We start from the raw sequence: 21,764 nt of genomic DNA, 5'->3' as shown, positions 1-21,764 counted from the left end.
CACGTAGTCTGCCATCTTAATACATTCTATTAGAAACTTAATTCTGCAATTTTCCTTTCTGTGCCCCAAATGCTCATTTTAAATATACTCAAAAGTACATGGCTAAACTGACTGAGAGTAATATTAGTTTTATTTAGGATAATAATGATTTTATAGAGAGAAGTTGATTATGAGGAAACAAAGACTGAAGCCAGATCTGCATCTGTCAGTCCACAAAACTCACCTGATTTGGGGTAAGTGGCTATCACAATGTCATCTGGTCTGCTGTGGAACTGTTCAATCCTTTCCCAGTTGTTTGTAAAAGCGTAGGTCATGGGATAGCCATGAATCAACTTCAGGTTTTTTCTCAGGAAATCTTTTGGGGAAATCATTTTTGTACCAGGTTGTACAAATACTTAATAGAATGTTTTCTGACAGTCCAATCATGGGAAAATAAAGAAGATCAAAATCAGAAGCTGAATAACTAATACTATTCTTAAGACACTGTTACCTGATACAAAGTGAAATTGGCCTTGAACACTCAGCATGCGGAGATCTAAATACAAAGGGCATTTTTGTGGGTATAAAGTTGATTGCAAGAGCAGCAGCTGGCTCAGTGACAAGCAGTACAAAGGTCTTTACTGGAAGCTTTGTACAGAAATGAAACTGCACATCTTAGAATTGAAAATCAGATTTTACAGAAATATGCTAAGAATTATCTGGATTTAAGGCAAAATAAAACTACCAGCCATCAGTACACTTCGGTTGTACCTCATTTTTCCTTTTAGGAAATCCATTGCCTTTCTTACCTTTGTTCTTGTGTACGTAACACACATGTTTTCTCTGTCCACTTCCAAGATTTTCTTCTTTTTTTTTTTTTTTAAAGATTTTATTTATTTATTTAACACAGATAGAGACAGCCAGCGAGAGAGGGAACACAAGCAGGGGGAGTGGGAGAGGAAGAAGCAGGCTCATAGCGGAGGAGCCTGATGTGGGGCTCGATCCCATCATCGCCGGGATCACGCCCTGAGCCGAAGGCAGACGCTTAACCGCTGTGCCACCCAGGCGCCCCTCTAAGATTTTCTTCTTAAATTATTTTTATTTGAATGTAGTTGACACACAATGTTACATTATTTCAGGTGTACAACATAGTGATTCAACTTCCCTATACTTAGTTATGCTCCCCACAGGAGTAGCTACCATCTGTCACTGTCCAACGTTATTATAATATCACTGACTATATTCCCTATGCTGGGCCTTATATTCCTGTGACTAAGAATTTTTTTCTATATCACTGATTTTGAGCAATACAATAATGATCTGCCTTGGTGTGGTCATTTGTACAAGTTTGCGTGTGTGCGTGTGTGTGCGTGTGTGTGTGCTTCAGGTTTATTGAGCTTCTTGGAATTGTGGGTTTTACAGTCATTTCTTCAAATAATTTTTCTGTCTCTCTTTCCTTCTGGACCCTAAGCCACCCGTGGTTAGCTCACTGACACTCTATTCGTTTTTTAAAATCTTTTTCTCTCTTTGTGTTTCATTCTGAATAACACCTATTGCTATGCTTTCATGTTCACTCACCTTTTCTTCTGAAATGTGTAATCTGATGTACCTCAGACATAGTTTCCCCCTCTAGACTGTCATTTTGGACATGATTATATTTTTATTGTCTCAACTTTTCATGCATATTGAGTACAGTTATAATGACTGTTTTAAAGCCTTTATTTGCTAATTCTAACATCATGTTAGTTCTAGGTTGCTTTCAACCGAGTAATTTTTTTTATTATGATTTCTTTTTTCTGCCTCTTTGCATGCCTGATATTTTTTATTGGATGCCTGCTATTGTCTCCATGAAGCATGGCCTGGGAATTCCTTCAAGGCAGTCATCTGGGGAAATTACACAGTTCAATTTTGTTTGTTTGTTTCCTATCCACTATCTTTCATTTGGTTGCTTCATGCAAAAGGGTCACTCTAGTTCCTGTTACTCCATCTTGCTCAGAAACTACGATGGTTAATTTTAGGGATCAACTTGACTGCACCAGGAGATGCCAAGATATTTGCTTAAATATTATTCTGAGTATTTCTGTGAGGGTGTTTTTGGATGACATTAATATTTAAATTGCTATATCGAATAAAGCAGATTGCCCTTCATAAAGTTGAAAGCCTGAATAGGACAAAAGGGCTGACTCTCCCCCAAATAAGAGAGAATGCTTCTTGCCTGAAAATCTATGAATTGTGACATCAGCCTTTTTCCTGTCTTCTTCAAAGTGGAACTAAAACCTTGACTTTTCCTGAGTCTTGTACCTGTCAGCTTTCAAACTAAAACACCATCGGCCCTCCTGGTTCTTAGGCCTTCAGTCTCAGACTGGACCTAAATCATCAGCTGTGCTGGATCTCCAACAAGACAGCTTATCCTGTTGGATCTCCAACTTGCCTGCCTATAAAACCACATAAACCAATTAGGTATAATAAATCTCTTTATATATATATCCATATATACATGTGTGTGTGTATATATGTATATGTGTGTGTGTGTATGTATGTACATGTATATATATACATGTGTGTGTATATATGTATATGTGTGTGTATGTACATGTATATATATATGTGTGTGTGTATATATATCCACACACATATAATGTGCATTTGTATATATGATAATATATATTATATAATGTACATATGTATATATAATAAAAATTGCAAACTCTTTAGTAACTATTCTAATCATAATCATACTAATAATATTAACTCTGACTTAGAATCTCATTGCTCTGCTAAGTCTTCCAAAATTTTTGAGTCCTGGGAGGAAACTATATTATTATTCTCTATTCTCTAGAGAAACAGACCAATATTACATATTATTTGAGAGAGAGAGAGAGGGAGAGAGAGAAAATTTATTATAAAGAATTGGCTCACGCAATTATGAAGGCTGAAAAGTCCGCAGATCTGTAGATGGCAAACTGGAAACCCAGGATTGCTAACGGTTTAGTTCTAATCTGAAAGCCAGCAAGTTTGATACCCAAGAACAACCAGCGTTTCAGTTTGAGTGTGAAGGCAGGAAAAAAGGGATGTCTCAGCTGAAAGACAGTCAGGCAGGATGAATTCTCCCCCATTCCCAGGAAGGTCAGCCTTTTTGTTCTATTTAGGCTTTCAACTGGTTGGATAAGGCCCATTCACATTAGAAAGGGCAATCTGCTTTGTTCAGTCTACCAATTTAAATGTTAATCTCATCCAGAAATACCCTCACAGACGTAGAATAAGGTTTGACCAAATATCTGAGTTCCCTGTGGCCGAATAAGGTTGACACATAAAATCAACCATCACTGAGGGCGACTCATTGTTTATTTTTTCCACTTCATCTCCACTGAACTTTGTAAGTGAAACTCTAACTTTGCTTTACTACAGTTTCTCATTTTACAACCCTCCCCACACACAGACAGAATGTAAACATCCTTAAAAATAGAAGGAAATGTAAAATATAGAGGTTATAGGATCCTTCATAATCTATTGTTCCATTTATTTCTAGGATTCTGTCAATCAACAATAATACATAATATATACTACATATGAATAGAGTTTAATAACAATCTGAATTATATAATATCTTAGATGAACTCTTATTGCTGCTAGTAAAATAACTATAACTGGACTTCAAAGATTGCCAACCAGAGGTTTTATCACATAAATACTTTGTAAGTAATTTGGTGATTCCAAAATTCCTTGAAGGTACTTTAAACAGTGACTGTGCTTATTAAGCTTTCAATATTTACTTGTATAACGCGAGCGACAAAGTCACTAATTTAAAAGCTAGCTGCTGCTCAAACTGTTATCCCTAAAATTAGTTTGTATAGAGAGAGGTATGTTTTTGATTAGGAAAATTCTGTTGATACAACCACCTGGTGTTTTAGAGGTAGTTCTTCCACACACCCCCTAAAAAACAGTCTAGAAGAAAGAAATCTGCACATAGATTTCTTCATTTTACATTGTAAGACATGCATTGTATATCATAATTTTATATCTTGTAATTAATAGGTATGCACACAAAAATGTGTGTCTTTTTGTTTCCCCAGTAAAAGTTGTTATTAAATTATGGGTTTGTCCTTAAACATATGGCATCTTATGCTAGAAAAACAGTAAAAATAGTTAGAATTTTGCATCTTGGGGCGCCTGGGTGGCACAGCGGTTAAGCGTCTGCCTTCGGCTCAGGGCGTGATCCCGGCGTTATGGGATCAAGCCCCACATCAGGCTCCTCCGCTGTGAGCCTGCTTCTTCCTCTCCCACTCCCCCTGCTTGGGTTCCCCCTCTCGCTGGCTGTCTCTATCTCTGTCGAATAAATAAATAAAATCTTAAAAAAAAAAAAGAATTTTGCATCTTTATTATTCCTCATAAAGTAAAGGATCTGGGTCCTTCAGAGGCCTGAAGAATATATTGATGGAAAAGCAGAGGCTCAGCATAGGTAGACACACATAAATTTAATGCAGACAAGATTCTGAGGTGAGATGCTGATGAAAACTGAGTGGCCAGGGCATTTTAGGAAAATTATATTAAATATTCCATATCGAATTGTTGCCTTCTGTATGCTTCTTAATTATCTTCTATTTTGTGGTAAATGGTTGCCTTAGCAGTCCCTGTTAGTACAGGGGCAGAGTTAGCAGAAGAAATTCTCCAGCATGAGTTACTGTGGAATATGTCAGCAGCCTTAGAAGGGAACAAATAATGTGGTTGGTCAGGAACTCAGAAGAAGCAGGAAGTGGAAAGAACTGAAATTGAGTCTGTAAGCTCTGTACTTTGAATGAAATAGATGTTGAATGAACTGAATGAGTGAATGATTGAAACTGCATGTCCCACTTGGAATCTTATAAGATCTTGGGGACAGTGTTACTGGAGATAGATCTATCTCCAAACTGGGAAGTAACACTATATAAATAAATATATATATATATGAATGAGTGACAGCAGAAGTCAACATGGTAAATTTGGATATTACATCTGAGTTACATACAATAAATGAAACAATTTTCCTTGAAACATTTTGTTCTACAAATTTCTTAACTAACTGTTTCTTCCCAGATTATATAAAGGTAAATATTGATCCCAAATATTTGAATGCTTTTGTATGCTGAATTAATTGAGGAAAAGAAGTGAGGCTCTCTTTTTCTTCTCCGGCTCCAGAATATAAAATTTGGTAGTGGTATAATTGCACTAGCATACAGATTATTAGGGGAAAGCAAATAAATATTGAGGACACAGTTCCTATTTTTTATACTATCTGCTACAAATCATGTGGGCAAATTTGTTCCCCATTTAGTGGGTGGTTAACATTATTTTATACATTTATAACATCATTCCTGGGTCCATTCATGTCTTCACTCATCCTTCTTTATTTCCTTATTAATTTTGATTTATTTATACTATTTTATATTTATGTAATCAATTCACAATTGCTATTCAAATACAGTTCAGGTACAAGCAACATGTACTATTGGCATTACCTGACAGCTTGTTAGAAGTGCAACATCTCAGGCCCCAATCCGAATCAGAATTTATATTTTCACAAAGTCCCCAAGTAATTGGCATGCTCAAGAAAAGCGGGAAACATGACTCTAAACCACTTTTCATCTACTCTCTAACAATATACGGTATACATAAATGATTTGCCAAAATGAATTAACGTCTTCTAGAAAATAAATTGTATTGACTGTGCTACCCACCCTGATGATAAGTCTTACTTTCATTTTGTGCATGAGATTAAGGAACAAGTTCAGAGAGTCTGCTCCAAGACATATGACAAGTGAATGGCAACCAGAAATAGACGAGTTTCCCCAGCTCTGAGCACTTGGTCATACCGCAAATCTACCGTGGGCGGGCCTGCACCAGAGTCAAGTGTCTGTGATTTCTCTCATCCAAATCCGTGTGCTCACAATTTCTAAGGAAATCTTACTTTGACAAAGCAAACTTCCTCTGACAAAAACCTCAAGCTTTTCATGTCACAAAAATGTTGTCAGAGAAGCATAGATATGAGTAACAAGATGAAAATAAGGCGGCTGGTTCTGAACACATCCTAGTCACATCTGGGAAGTGGGTGTAACCGATTTAGGAATCTAGGAGTAGTAGTCCTGAACTGCACTTCTCGTTGCGACCCAGGGATGATGATGAGTTCAGAATTACGTGGGGACACGGATGCAGGCAGGTAAGGCTGGAAGACAGAGCATAACTAATGTCACTGAGCCAGATAGTTTATGAGTGATATTTAAAATTATAAAAATTAGTTTATAAAAATCTTTTAAATATTACCAAAAACGGGCAATTTTATGTGGTTATATATGATAGTCTACATGACACTGCGGGTCTTCCTAGTTGAGTGATAGGCTGGAAATTACAATGTCTAGAAGCAGCTTCTAAAAAGATCGATGGTAAAAAAGAGAAAAATGAAAAACAACACCCCTCTTAGGAGAAACTAACCGAGATATCTGACGTTAAAACCGAATGGTTCTTTTAATGAGAAAAGAATAGTTTTTCCTTTGTTTCACCTTAATAAAGTCCAATTTTATTCCCTTATGAGGCTTACAGTTTCATAAAAAGACCCCCCAATCCTGGCGTGCTTCAGAAAAGTCCAGTTGAACCTAGAAAAATAAAAGTGATCGCGGAAAGCCTGATAGATTGTGCGCAGCATAAACAATACCGAGTTTCCGGTGGGAAAATAGGAATTCAGCAAAAGCGCTTGAATTGCAAGCATGTGTTCAAAACGGAAATCACTCGAGACACGCAAATGTTCTGCAGATGTCAGACAAAAACTTTAAGAAAAGAGATTTTAAAAAGCAAATTTTACCTCACACTTTAATCTCCTTTTTCAGTTTTCATTCTCAGCCAGCGACGCTGGTGCTGACAAGAACCCTGGGAGCCGGTGGTAGTCCCAGGAAGGCAGGGCCCGGCGAGACTGGGGAGGCTCGCTTCCGTCTCCAGGAGAAAAGTAAGTTCAGGATTTGATGTGAACGTAGTAGTCAGTGACTTTACAGGTAGTTAAGGTAGAACTATATACACGTACACACACAGAGGCAGGCGCTGCTGTTTCAACAGCTGGCGGAGCCAGGAAGCGCTGAGAAGGAAATGGATCAGGGTGGTGGCCAGAAGCGAGCGCAGTCAGAGTGCCTGGATTTGAAGGTTTGCACAGGGTTTCAAAGGGTCTGCGAGAAATGCACAGGGGAAGAATCTGAAGCATCCATGTATGGAAACCTGTTGCTTCTCTGCAGTTTATAAGAATGTCTTCTAATAATTTTGATCGTGATGAGAAGTCATTGTGTGCGTGAGTGTGTTTGTGCTCATCTGGAAGAAACCTAAGTTTCCAATGTCGTGGAAAGGGCAAATATATACAATTACTAAAGATAATACTAAACGATTTCAGCAAGAAGAAGCAGGGTAGAACTGATAGTTTCTGACACTCTAATCATCTCTACAAACTCTCCGGTTTTTGGGGTTTTTTTTTTTTTTTTTTGTATGCTGAGTCACATATACACAAAGAAGGATTAAACAAGAAGCTTGTATGTAGAGGGGAAGAAACTTTGCCCCAGAAATATGATCCTGTTCTCTACCCCTGTTATCTCAGCCACCCTGTGAGATTCTCTTATGGTCTAGTTGCTGTAATCAACCCTTTAGGTAAGGGCCCTTAACAAGACAGATACAGCTGTAACCGCCAAGCCCTTGCCATGGAGATTATACCTATGCAGAGCTGGGAAATACAAAAAAGCCCAGAAGGAAACTAGCACGCTCTTTAAGACCCTCCATTTTACTTACAGATCTTTAAGGACATTTTAAAAATGTGTTTGTGTCTTTAAAACATGTCGCCAACAGATTCCTAGTTTTCTTTGAGAGCTGGTGTTTCATTTTTGGTTTGTGTGGAGGGTAGGCGTGTGAGAAAACAGGGAGAAAAAAATGTTCATGTGCAGGGGGTATAGGGCGTCAGGTACACCAATCTGGAGAACATCGAGATGGAGCATAGTAATGCTAACCTGGCTCTCTTTGACTGGGGATCCAGAATTCTGATTTTTCTGAGATCTTCTCTGAGCTAGTTTGTCCATTTTTTTATATGATTTTATGACGCTGTAAGCTAAGGCTTGGATTTTTTTTTCCTTTTGATGACACATAAAGCCCATAAAGCCACTGATTCCCACAAATCACCTTCCCTTCCTGCCACGCTTCGTGTAATCAAATGACACGTTCCAAAGATACAGGGTCAACACAGTTCTTCCACTTGCAGCAGTGGACCACCAAAAACAAAAGCTAATGTCATTGTATTTTCTATTAGGTATACAGATCTATGATTGAAAATGAATTTATTGCTGTTAGTTAAAAACCAGTTAAATAGACAAGATAATAATGGACATCTAGACAACCTGGAATCAGGCAAAATTTAGAGAGCTGTGAAATGGTACCTCAGGAATTATAAGAATTATACCTGCATTTCTTAAATGAACTTATCAGTGAAATAGATGACTGTGCTATCCCAGCTGCAATTAGTGAAGCTATGGAAAACAACATCAGGCAAATTGAAAACAGTGGGAGGAGCAAGAGGGTGGTCTGCAGAACCAGACTCCCTGGGCTTTAAATCTCCAGCTCAGTAATCCACCAGCTTTGTGAATAAGCCCACAATTTCAACCTCTCTGTGCCTCCATTGTTCCATTGGGATGGAGAATGCCATCTTCTTTAGCTTTAGTTGTGGGAAAATACACATCATATAATATTTACTTTATTTATTTATTTATTTATTTATTTCTTTATTTATTTATGGAATAAATGGGCAGAGGGAGAGCGAGAGAGAAAATCTCAAGCAGGTTCCATGCCCAGTGCAGAGCCCAATGTGAGGCTTGATCTCATGACCCTGAGATCATGATCTGAGCCAAAACCAAGAGTCTGATGCTTAACCGAGTGAGACACCCAGACACCCCTTAATAATTTTTAAATGTATAGTTCAGTAGTATTAAGGATATTCAACATTGCGGTGTAACCAATGTCCAGAACTTTTTTTCTTACAAAACTGAAACTCTATACCCATGAAGGAACAGTTCTCCACTTCCCCCTCCCCAAGCCTCTGGACTACTCTTCATTCTATTTCTATGAATTTGACTACTCCAGATTTGACATGACACTTACATGTGAGTGGAATCATAATATTTGTCTTTCTGTGATTGACTTATTTTACTTAGTATAATGTGCTCAAAGTTCATTTATATTTAGCATGTGTCAGAATTCTCTTCCTTGTTAAAGCTGAATAATATTCCATTGTATGTATAAATCACATTTTGTTTATTAAGTTATCCTTTGATGAACACTTGGTCTGCTTTTGTCTTTTGCTTGCTAAGAATTATGCTGCTATGAACATGGGTGTGCAAATTTTTCTTTGAAATTCTACTTTCAATTCTTTTGGCTATATACCCAGAAGTAGAATTGCTGGATCATATGGTAATAAATATTTAAAAGTTTTTGAGGAGCCACCAGACTATTTTCAGTAACATCTGTACCATTTTACATTTCCTCTAACAATGCACAAGGATTCTAATTTCTCTATATAGTTCTTCTGATTATTAAATGAGCCCACACAAACAATGTGCTTAAAATCAATCCTGACGATGGCATCTTTCCAAAAAACTTTATTATCATTAACATGCTTGTTAAAATTTCGGCATTTGTTATTACAGAGATACAAATGAGTTGAAACCTTGGCATCTGTCCTGTGAGAAATTTCTAAACAATACCTAATATAATCATACTACCAACAGCATGTAAAATCCAGTCATATGAAGCTTAAAGGAAAAAAAATCACCTGATTTTTTTGTAATTTTAAAAAAAAATTAAGGCATAGCATTAATACAAGAAAAAAATTCTGAAAGAACAAATTAAAAGTTGCTTAAGTATTACTTGAAGTCCACATTAGAATGATCTTATGAGTTCATGCGTCATAAGATTATAAGGGAATGGTGGGGCTCCATGCTATAAACATGGGCCATGCTATTGGGGCAGCACAGAGAAAGACGTGTCCATTAGCTTAGTCTGTTGTGTCAAATATATGAGAAGAAAAGAGTACTGGTAAAGAAATTTTCCATATAATAATTAGGCTTTTGTCATTCTTGTTTGTATGTTTGTTTTCGTAAAAAGTGTACAAACTGATAAATATGTGTACATTTGCCCTGATGTAATGAGGTTTTGTACAGAAACCAAACCCTGTGGGTGGGGAGCTTTCACCAAAACCACATGCACACTGCACCCAGAGCCACTGCATGCCCTGTTTCTCAGTGTTGCTCTGTATCGACAAAACCATTGACACGGTTCTACGCTGATGCTCGTTTGGTAAGGTTTCTGTATTTTGGCTGAATTCTCAGTTGTTTGGTTTTGTTTCCACACACAAAACTAATGTTCCAACAAAGAACAAATTTCTAAAACAATACATTAATTTGTCTTTACAAAGCATGTTTATTGAACTTTTATTTATTTTTTTTTTAAAGAAAAATCTCAATCAACTGCTACAATGCAAATCTAAATTTTGTTTGGTTGTTTTGTATGGGAAAATTGCTGCAAAACAAATTAAATTACAGTTTTGAAAGAAAACTGATTGTGGAAGCTATGAGAAGTTTCAGATTAAATTTAGAATAAAGTAAAGAATGGTATCATCCACAATCTTCCCTTCCTGAAAATATTTTTTATGAATATTTCTAAAGAAAATAAAAATTGACCCATGGGTAACGTTTTAGTAACATTAAAGCACGCCTGAAAGGTCTCCACTTAATAATTATGCACCACTTCTGGCAAATCCTGGACATTTAAGTTTAGGCCTCGTCACGATCACCAAACCAGTAGAAATGATATTTTAACTTTTATACATGTATTTACAAAAGCCTGTATTCTCAAAATATTATAATGCCCAACTATGGAATTTAAATTGGTTGGAAGTTTTAATCTGTTGTGTATTCTTTTCCAATTCAATTCAGCCAAATTTCTGAAATAGATTCAATGTGAGGAGTCATACCCAATACAATGGTATTTCAACTGATTGAAATAGATTGCAGACAATTTTGTCCTTTTGTCATTTTAAAGCCATGTCTTTTAATTTTAAAATATATATTATGATGTAGAATTAAAATTTTACATAGAATTTAAAACTAAATACAATATTTTTATTTTTTATAAATCTTATATCTTTTAAAAAAAATTTTTTTATTATGTTATGTTAGTCACCATACAGCACATCATTAGTGTTTTTGATGTAGTGTTCCATGATTCATTGTTTGCGTATAACACCCAGTGCCCCATGCAATACGTGCCCTCCTTAGTACCCATCACTGGGCTAACCCTCTCTCTTCACAGATGACATGATACTTTATGTGGAAAGCCCAAAAGACTCCACCCCCAAATTACTAGAACTCATACAGCAATTGAGTAATGTGGCAGGATACAAAATCAATGCACGGAAATCAGTTGCTTTCCTATACACTAACAATGTAACTGTAGAAAGAGAAATTAGGGAATCAATTCCATTTACAACAGCACCAAAAACCATAAGATGCCTTGGAATAAACCTAACCAAAGAGGTAAAGGATCTATACTCTAGAAACTACAAAACACTTATGAAAGAAATTGAAGACACAAAAAGATAGGGAAACATTCCATGCTCAAAATATAGCATTTTAAAGACATTGTATTCTTGGCATACATGATTTAGGCTCTGCTTCTAAACTTGCCCTCTCTTCTCTCCCCATACCTAGGATAGCATTTACCTTCATCTTTTGTTGGAGGATTTCAATGTTAACTTTGAAAAAGGATGGTAAGTCTGGAGTTGTAAAAGCAAATACCTATGAATAGGGTGACCTATAATTTATCATCCAAATCAAGATACTTTGGAGACAAAGGGAAGACTATGAATAATTATGTGGGACAAAGGTATAAACTGAGTGTGTCCCAGACAAACTGGAAAAATGAGTCACCCATGCATTCATAGACAGTTTGTGAAACAGCTTGAGATTAAGAAAAATGACAGTTCAAGCAAGATAATAAATAATACTCAATCTCTGGAGTGGCAGAATAATGTGGTGATGATGCTGGAGGAGCTAAGGTCCAGCATGTCTTGCCATGCAGAAAAAGAGAGCAACATTTTTTGAGATCTAACTTCTTTTTGTGAAGTGTCTGAATGCTTAATGTTCAAGTATTGACAACCAATTACATGCACCAAATAAATGAACACTTTTGTAAGGCATAGGGCAAAGAATGCAATTTGCAAACTTTGGCATTAGGTGTTAATTTCAGAAGAATTTTACATAGATGGATTGCCTGGCACCTACGTTATCAATGAACTCATCAAAATCCAATCAGTACATACTAATTGAAAAGCAACCTAAGTCAGAGATTTTTAAATTTTAGCATGCTTCAGAATCATATTGGAGGGCTTGATAAAATGCAGATTACTAGGTCCCAATCCCCAGTCTCCAAGGTGTAGCCTGTGAATTTGTAATTTAAACAAACTCCAGGGTGAAGTTGTTGCTACTTGTTTGAAGACCATACTTTGAGAACCATGAATAAAAATTTGCTCCTGCTTTCAAGGAGATACTAATATTCTATGGTCAATTCATTCATTAATCCATCTATCCATTCATTGATTTATTTAGTTTCCAAAACTATCATGTTCTAGACACTAGATTAGGAAAAAAAAGAAAGGGATTGTGTTTGCCTTGCTGATTTCTAAATAATTATTGTTTAGGGCAATCTTAATCTGTTAGTAACTCAAATTTTACCTATTAGATTCAGAGATCCTAAATCATTTGGCTAAGGTCTTACAAATAATGTATAAAAAATCAGCTTCAGAAAATAATTTGTGACTTCCAAGTCATGTAGGCTTAAATAATAGAGATGGTAGAGAGATTAAGAAAGTTTGTGGAAAAGATTCACAGTGAATGTATTCTTTTTTCCTTGAAATTGATCCTGTACGTCAACCATTCTAAACAGAAGTTTTTGAGAAATTTAGATTCTTTCAGTGCTACTTTCAGTGCTACAGGCTCTTTCAGAGCCTAATAAAATAAGTAAGTAAGTAAATAAATAAATAAATTCTATGAGGTGTTATAAATATTAGGAAATTTGTTTATGGCAGGTGGGAAAGAAAAAAATTTGAGAGGCACTTAACATTGTATAATAGTTGCTTTTTCTATTTATGAAAATGGTATTTGCATATTGCAAAATAATTCTAGAAGTTACAGAAAACATGGACTTAAATTTGTTCTAAATTTCACTTACAGAAACAATCACTATTAATATTTGGGTATTTAAAGAATATTCTAAAAACCTAGAATATTCTTTAAATCCTCCCCAAAATGAAATTATATTATACACAGCAGTTTAAGCTGAATTTTACTTTTTTTTTTTTTTTTTTTGAAAGAGAGAGAGAGCCTGGGGGTGCATGTCCAGTGGGGAGGATGAGAGGGGAAGGACTGAGGGAGAGGGAGAGAATCCTAAGCAGACTCCATACTGTGTGTGGAACCTGACACGGATCTCCATCTCAGGACCTTGAGGTCATGACCTGAGCCAACATCAAGAGTCGGTTGCTTAACTGACTGAGCCACCCAGTCGCCCCTAGTTTTACTATTAAGAAGAATTATTGCTTCAGAAACATTTTTGGAAGCAGAATTGCTAATCAAAGGTATGTACTTTGTAAAGTTCCTACTAATTTAAATACTCATCAGAAGAACACCAATGCACCTTTTATCCACCCTAGTGGCCAGCATTTGATGTGGCGAAACTTTATGGGATTGTATAATCTTATAGGCAAAAATTGTCAGTCATCTCATTGTTTTAGCTGACATTTCCTTACTTATATCAGAGCTTGACTTTTTTTAGCTTTCCTGATTTAATGTTGTTTTTAAGGGGGTAGGTAAACTTATTAATCTTTTCCGGTTTTTCTATTAAAATATTTATGTTCTAATCATTTTAAGATCTCTTTATATATTAAGGATAATAATCATTTTTCTTCCACAAATAGAACAAAATATTTCCCAAACTTGGCATTTTAATTCTATTTATTTTCTTGACAGGAATTGTGGCATGCAATTTACCTTTGCATAATACCATAGTGTTTATTAATAAATTTCAGGTTTTTATTACTTATCTTATAAGAAGGTAAGTTCCTCAAAGACAAAGAATGTGTCTTATGCTTTAAAAAATTGCATGTGCAAAGCAATTGAAAGGAATGCTGAATAAATACTTGCTTTTTATATCAGCATTGATAAGGAAAAGAGCCTCTAAATTGTAACCACACATGCTTACAATGACCGCAATGCACGGTATTCTTCACTGCATATTTTAAAAAATAATATTCTCAAATTGTGAGCCTAGTGATACTGAATAAATGTTCTAAAGTTTTTATTTTTTAAAAAATTTTAAGGATTTTATTTTTTTATTTGAGAAAGAGAGCCCCCAAGCATGAGCAGGGGGGAGGGACAGAAGGAGAGGTTGAGAAGCAGACTCCCCACTGAGCAGGAAGTCCCCCACGCATCACAGGGCTGGAGCCCAGGACCCTGAGATCATGGCCTGAGCCCAAGGCAGACACAACTGACTGAGCCGTGCAGGTGCCCTAATTTTTCTAAATTTTTTAAAGCGCAAGTTCAAAAATGGAAAGTGAGAGGGAATGTTAGAACTGGAAATGCTTTTTTTGTGATACTTAACTCAGGGCAATGACAGTTTTTCTCAGATTATGTTGTTTTTCCTAGTTTTCTTTTAAACTTTGACCACACTTGTTTTTATTTTCCTTATCCAAGACTGTGCAATTTAATATTCGAATATTTATGTTCCTCAATTTCTTTGTTTTTATATCAGTGGTTTCTGCATGTATATTTTTTTTAGTTACCTCTCTTATGAATGTGTGAGTCCAAAGGAGAAGCCAATCTTTTGTGCAAATTTGCTTCCCTGTAAATTCTTGGGCATAGAGCCATCTTTTCCTTCCATGATAGAAATAATGGTAAGAGTCACTTCCTTGAAATTCCTTGTGTCATCATAGCTCATTTACCTGAGAAGGCAGGGATTGGGAGGGAGATGAATCTATTTCCCTCTCTGAAGGTAGGTTACACTGACATGTCACCAGATGCTCTCTCCTCACTTCCTTCTTCAGAACTGAAGAAGTCTCTCATCTGAATATTGACATCCCTGTATACTCAGTCATCTTTAATGAGCAAGAAGAATGATAGCAGTAGAAGGGTCATTATTCGATAAGAAATATCCACAAGAAATAAAAATTATTGACGTTGTGAACTAAGTGAAACTATCCCAAAGTGGGCTGTCAGAATCTGGATCTTCTTTCTTTACATGTCTTCAAAATCAAAGTCATCCACTTGTTCAACACTAGTCAAAGTCCTTTGATGATGGCAAAACCTGGAGCTTACTCCTCTTCATAAACTAATTGTCTTTCAGGGTTTCACTTAGGGACACCAGGTGGTGCACTGTAATATGAATGACCCAGAATTGTGGAGCGCACAACATAAACAACTGTACTTGCTGGTGCTATAGACTAGCACTAATCCCGACCTTTAGAATGCACTTGGTAGGGGTGCCTGTGTGCCTCAGTCAGTTAAGCATCTGTCTTTGGCTCAAGTCATTATCCCAGGGTCCTGGGATGGAGCCCCAGATTGGGTTCCCTGCTCCATGGGGAGCCTGCTTCTCCCTTTCCCTCTGCCTGCCGCTCTGCCTACTTGTGCTCTCTCTTTATCTCTCTGTCAAATAAATAAATAAAATATTTTTTTAAAGAAAGAATGCACGTGTTAAATGTTTTGATGAATGAAAGGCTTTTAGATTTATGTTAATAACCATAGTTAGATGATGTACTATATGAGTTTTTAGTCCTAAATACAGGAAGTGAATTAGTTTTACTTAGACAATTGTGTTTGGTAAATACTAGCATATAATTAATCTCACAATTATTTTTACCTCTAATTGTTAATTTGGCCTAAAGTGTAAGTAATCAGCCTTCAGTGGGAACATAGTACAGTGATGACATCATGAACTTCTGTATCTGGAAGATAAACGAGTTCAAATTCTCCCACTTACTTGTCACTTGTTGGGTAAACCCTCCTGAAACCAAAATGAGCACAGAAGTAAATTCTCATATATAACTGCCACCAATCAAATATATATTCTCTTCTTCCTCAAAAAAGGGAGGTTTTTTGGTTGGGCAAGACAAGGTTCTTGGGGCTGTGTGTATGGATATGTATTCTTTCTTTTTCCTTTTTTCTTTCTCATTGTTAATAAAACTGATTTTACAGAACAATAGACGGTGAATGTCTCAGCACCAAAAGTTGCAATCTTGGGTGTTACCGGAGTGTTCAAAGAGAAAATCCCAGTTTCACAGCTGTGGTTTTTGTATATCACCCTGGCCTTCTCTTGCCCCCGGAGAAGGAAATAAGAAAACCTCCTACCTGATGTCTGGTCTTCTTCCCATTTATCCACACCCCACCCCACCCCACTCCACCCAACACACACACACACACTCCCTTTCTAGGCAGAAAGGGAGGCCAAGACAGCTGCTTTCCTGGGAACCAGGCCAACACACACACACTCTGACTCACAAAAATACAAGGAGCGTAATCCCGCTCTTGTTCATCGTAATGCTAAAGGGCTTGATTTGAAGACCTTCCCTCCTCTTATTCCAAGTGGGGGAAGAAGCAGGTAGAAACACAGGTTAACTCTCTTTTCTTTAACAGACCTGGGAAAGGTGAGCAATTGCTTCCACTGTCCATACTTCTGCCTGTGGCTTCCATTTCTTGAAAAAGAAAGAACAAAAGCTCCCTTGAGGAAGTGAGTTTTTGGCCTGAGACCTCATAGCTGTCTCAGCAAAACATGGAAATGATGTATTCTGTTAATATTTAATTTGCACTTTAATATCCCAACCTTCGCCCCATCACTTCTCCCTCTCAGATCTGTACAGCTTTGGAAACACCTGCCCCATATCTGAACCTTGTCCACTCTCAGCCTCAGGAAGCATGTGGCTGGGCGAGAGTCCCTACTGAAGAGGATGCATGCTATACATTTTTTTAAAAAATGGATATTTAATAATTTGTGTTTTAGATTGAGTAGTAGTTTTTTGGACATACATCAACAACTGAGTCAAAAATACTATACAACCAATTTTTAAAGATATCTTTAGAAATTATAATTCATAGCTGAACAAGTTCTTAGAAAAGTTTTCTGCTGTCTCTTAATCACCTACCTTCTAGATTTTTACTCAAATTGCTTTTGCAAATAATTGCCATCATTCACTGCTTTAGAAGAAGTTGTATTCTTAATGTTTTTAGGAATTTTAGCTTTCATAACTTGAGGTAAACATATCAAAGAGCAGCTAGTCTAAGATGTTAGCCTTACAACTATTTGAAATATAGAACAAATGGCTGTTTTTATTTTACCTTCATGAAATAAAATATATTTTACCTTTAAAAGGTATATCAATAAAACTTGCATTTTGCTTTTGGTAAAATCAGGGTGATACTATATCTTATAGTTATTGAACTTTTCAAAGTTCAGATTCATTTGCGATCTGTGAGGCCTTTTATGGTTTTGTATATCTCTAAAGAAATAAAGAGCTTACTGTCATGTCACCTGACTATATAGTGTATGAATTGATGCAGCAACTTGAATATACATCCTGTAAATATCTCAATGTACTCAGAAAATAATAAAGAAATTTACTGGGATGTACTATATGGTGACTAACATAATATAATAAAAAATCATTAAAAATAAAGAAAGAAATTTAACCAGGAAGTTAACACAGAATGGTGATTCAAACTTCTGTAAATACGCATGGCTCATGTATTTGCTATCCTGGTATCATTTTTAACTTTTCCTGAAGAATTGTAACTGAGATAGCCTGACTACACTGAAAATCTGTAAGGGGCAAAGGCATAGAAAGCGTAGAATGGTGTATTATAACTCACATCCTTACCTCATTCACATTGTCTGAGTCTCTTTTGTCCAGGATATAATCTGTTTTGTTGTGTTATGACCTCATTTTTAAATCCTCTTCACCAGGGCACCTGGGTGGCACAGTCGGTTAAGCGCTGGACTCCTGATTTTGGCTTAGGTCATGATCTCAGGGCTGTGAGATCGGGCTGCAGGTCAGGCTCCATGCTCAGTGGAGATTCTGCTTGAGGTTTCTCTCCCTCTGTCCCTCCCCCTGCTCTCTGTCTCAAATAAATAAAATAAATCTTTTAAAAAAATAAAAAAATAAACAAATCCCCTTAACTATCTGGTCTGCACCATTTTCAGCCAATTACGTTAGAGATTTAGAGCTGAGGGTCAGAACTGAAGATACTTTCTAACCTGGTCTCTGTCACTCTGCTAGCAGGATGGCCTGGGGAATATCCCTTAAATTGTCCAGTGCCAATTTTCTAAGTTAAAAGCACTAACGTTGATCAGCATGAAGTAGGATTGTATAGCAAAGCAGAATTGCCTAGATTTAAAATGGCAGTTCTCCTGCTGGCCATTAGGGAAGCTATATACTATCTCTATATTTCAGTCATGTCTTATACAAAAGGGGACAATACTGTACTAAATTCATAAAGACAATGTGCACATTTCAGAAAGTGTCCCTGAAGTGCTTCATACCGTGCTCCAGTGATAGGCAGCGCTAAGCGAGTATGAACTTTTATCATTATTTTTCCTGCATTCACTTTCTAATTCAATGGCAAGGTAGGCTGGAGCTATGGATATGGCTTATGAGCAGTGACTAGACAGAAATGAGCTATTTCTCTGAATTTTTAACAAGCCAGTTGCAGTTCTCCTCAGAGTTTTATGCACAACAAAAGTAACTTTATTCCACGGAACTGCCATCCACAGCTGGCTTCCCTCTCAACTCTGCTAGATCTACTTTGCTTTAGAGGGCAGTCCCTAGAAATTATGTTTAGGGTTTTCCATTCTATTGTCTCAGGAAGCTCCATCAGGACACCCAACATTGCTACTATGTATCGATGTGTGCCATTAAAGCGTCAGTGCATGTCTGCGTTCTTTCCCCTCCTTAGTTTTCTTACTGTCTTCTTTTATCAGCCCAACCCCCAAAACGCAGACACCATCGGAATCCACTGCTCCCTACACTGTTCACATCTGCTCTTACCAAATTTGTTCTCAGGAATTTTGAAGCCCTTGTAGTGCTTTGGACATAGAAGCTCTTACTACAGACACAACAATAAAAATTGTAACTTCTGTTTTTATTGAGAATTTATTTGCTTTGCAAAGCAAAGCATACCATGGATTGCTGAGTTAAAATATGATTTTGATTATCGGGTCTCATGTTCAAATCTTTAGCAGATATCTAACAAGGGAATGTAAGTGGAGCATGCTTATCAGTGCAAATTATTTGACTGTCCCAACCATATTGGCACGGATGCTACTCTTTTCTTGACATTGCCTTAAATGAGGAGTGTTTGTAGTCTGAGAGTGAAACAGAACATAAGGCTTCATAATTATTAGCAAGAAGTCACTTGTTTAATACAAAACTGTTTCTTTTCTTTTCCCAATTTCACTCCAGCTGAATACTAATGGAGTCTGGTTTCACAGGCACATTTTTTAAAAAAGATTTTATTTATTTATTTCAGAGAGAGAACGGGAGGGGAGGGTCGGAGGGAGAGGAAGAAGCAGACTTCCCGCTAAGCAGGGACCCCATGCGGGGCTTGATCCCAGGATCCCGGGATCATGACCTGAGCCCAAGGCAGACATTTAACCAACTGGGCCACCTAGGTGTCCCTCACAGGCACATTTTTGGGAGTGTGTCTTACAGTAAAAACCACCACAATCTATCATTAAACTCCACAGTGCCGAAGCCAGTGCTGCTTCAAATTGCATTTTTTAATTTTTTGGCAAAGAATGCATAAAATCTTTTATTTTGTGCTATTACGTAGTAACCTCTAGTCACCAGGAGTTGTTAGAAATCAGAAGGAGGGGCGCCTGGGTGGCGCAGCGGTTAAGCGTCTGCCTTCGGCTCAGGGCGTGATCCCAGCTTTACGCGATCGAGCCCCACATCAGGCTCCTCCGCTATGAGCCTGCTTCTTCCTCTCCCACTCCCCCTGCTTGTGTTCCCTCTCTTGCTGGCTGTCTCTATCTCTGTCAAATAAATAAATAAATAAAAATCTTTAAAAAAAAAAAGAAATCAGAAGGAAAGAATGGAAGCACAAAACAGGATTTTTAACAATGGCAAACTAACATTCAAAAAATCTCTCCAGGATAAAATAAAATTTACCACAACAAATATTGCAGAGCTAATGAAATCAGAGAAACCCAACAACGAAAGATGTCTCTTTGGTAAGACTGTGAGTTGATAATATTAATAATACTGCACTAGAATTTGTTACCATAAGCCTGCCTTCATGTGAGTATGTGATCAAATGGGCACTATTTCCAGACCTGCATAGACCTCCAAAAGCCCAGCTATTAAAGCTGCAATAAAATGATTTCAGGTTCGTAGTGGCCACTGATGCCTGAGAAATGCAAATACAAATATCCTGTAAAGAATAATGTCTTAACTATGGGTCTCTCGGGATTCCCATACGTAAAGTTCACCCAATTATTACCTCACAATAAAATTGCATAGTATAGGAGGAAATAATCCACTACAAAAAAAAAAAAAAAAAGATCGTGGAAACAAAGATGATGGATCTAAGTCTTTCAATATGTGAAGGGTTGGTTTTATCAGTGGAGAGTTTAAATTAATTATGATTAAGTATTTTAAGAAATAAGATATCAATAAAATTAAACTATTAAAATGGTTATGCAGCTGCAAGAAAACACTGAAACACAATTTTAAAAATTAAAATCATAGAAATACAAAATTCAATAGATGGACATACAACAAAATAGTACAACTGAACAACACTAAAAAACTGAACAGTCCTAAAAAAGAATGACAGCAAGAGAGAATATGAAAGAAAAGAGTAAAAGAACAGAGATGTAGAAAATAAGATAACATGGGAAATTCTAACATATGTGTAATTAAAGTTCCAGCAGGAGAGAATAGAAAGAATAGGGAAATAAGTTATTTAAAGAAAGGATGGATGAGAATTTCCGGAAATTATGAAATGTGTGGCTTCCTAGGCTCAAGATATACAGCATGTTGCAAACACGATACATATTTTTTAAAAATCCAGTTGTGAAACTGCAGATAACAAAACGAAGAAAATACCTTAAAAACAAGAAAAAAGATGAACCGTAAAGGAGTAACAATTGGACTGCCAATCAAATTCACAATCAATGATAAGAGCTGGGGTCAGTAACATAACACACTGAAGTGTTGTGAAAAAATATCTGTGCAATTTGAGTTGTGTGTAGCAAAATAATTTTTTTAAGAGCCAAGCTTATTAAAAACATTTTGTGCCTTTAACTAAAAGCTGAGAGTTTATCACCAGTGGAACTTCACTACAAGTTAAAGAATAAAATTCAAGAAGAAAGAAAGCAATCCTGGTAGAAAGTTCTGAGGTTCAAGAAGGAATGTTGAGGGACACCTGGTTGGCTCAGTTGGTTAAGCGTCTGGCTTCTGCTCAGGTCATGATCCCAGGTTTTTGGGATCGAGCCCCACGTGGGGCTCTCTGGTCAGTGGGGAGCTTGCTTCTCCCTCTGCCTGCTTCTCTCCCTGCTTGTGCTCTCTCTCGCTCTCTCTCTGACAAATAAATAAAAATCTTAAAAAAAAAAAGAAGGAATGCTGAGAAAACATGATGATAAATATAAACAAATTATGATTGTGTAGAACTGAAACAACTTGGGAAGCATAGGATTAA

The 21,764-nt window shown here is 36.8% G+C and overlaps 1 protein-coding gene and 1 long non-coding RNA gene across 3 annotated transcripts in view; one reads left to right on the top strand and one right to left on the bottom strand.

Annotated features, from left to right (window-relative positions):
* Positions 1-6,889, bottom strand: part of SULT1B1 (sulfotransferase family 1B member 1) — a 26,742-nt gene extending 19,853 nt beyond the window's left edge. The window contains exons 1-2 of one of the 2 annotated variants that reach the window (XM_008683684.2): positions 6,812-6,889; positions 224-410 (exon numbers count right to left, since the gene is read on the bottom strand). In XM_008683684.2, the coding sequence (XP_008681906.1) occupies positions 224-371 (148 nt within the window). In that variant the 5' untranslated portion in view covers positions 372-410; positions 6,812-6,889. Of the gene's footprint in view, positions 1-223; positions 756-6,811 lie in introns of those variants that run through there. The other variant, XM_040625438.1, reaches the window with a different exon arrangement.
* Positions 5,940-21,764, top strand: part of LOC103656320 — a 58,867-nt gene continuing 43,042 nt past the window's right edge. The window contains exons 1-2 of the long non-coding RNA XR_566595.2: positions 5,940-6,172; positions 6,837-6,952. This is a non-coding gene — a long non-coding RNA (uncharacterized LOC103656320). The remainder of the gene's footprint in view (positions 6,173-6,836; positions 6,953-21,764) is intronic.

This window comes from Ursus maritimus, unplaced genomic scaffold, assembly GCF_017311325.1.
Source record: "Ursus maritimus isolate PB19 unplaced genomic scaffold, ASM1731132v1 scaffold_8, whole genome shotgun sequence".
Lineage (NCBI taxonomy): Eukaryota > Metazoa > Chordata > Mammalia > Carnivora > Ursidae > Ursus > Ursus maritimus.
This window is presented reverse-complemented; position numbering and strand designations above follow the sequence as displayed.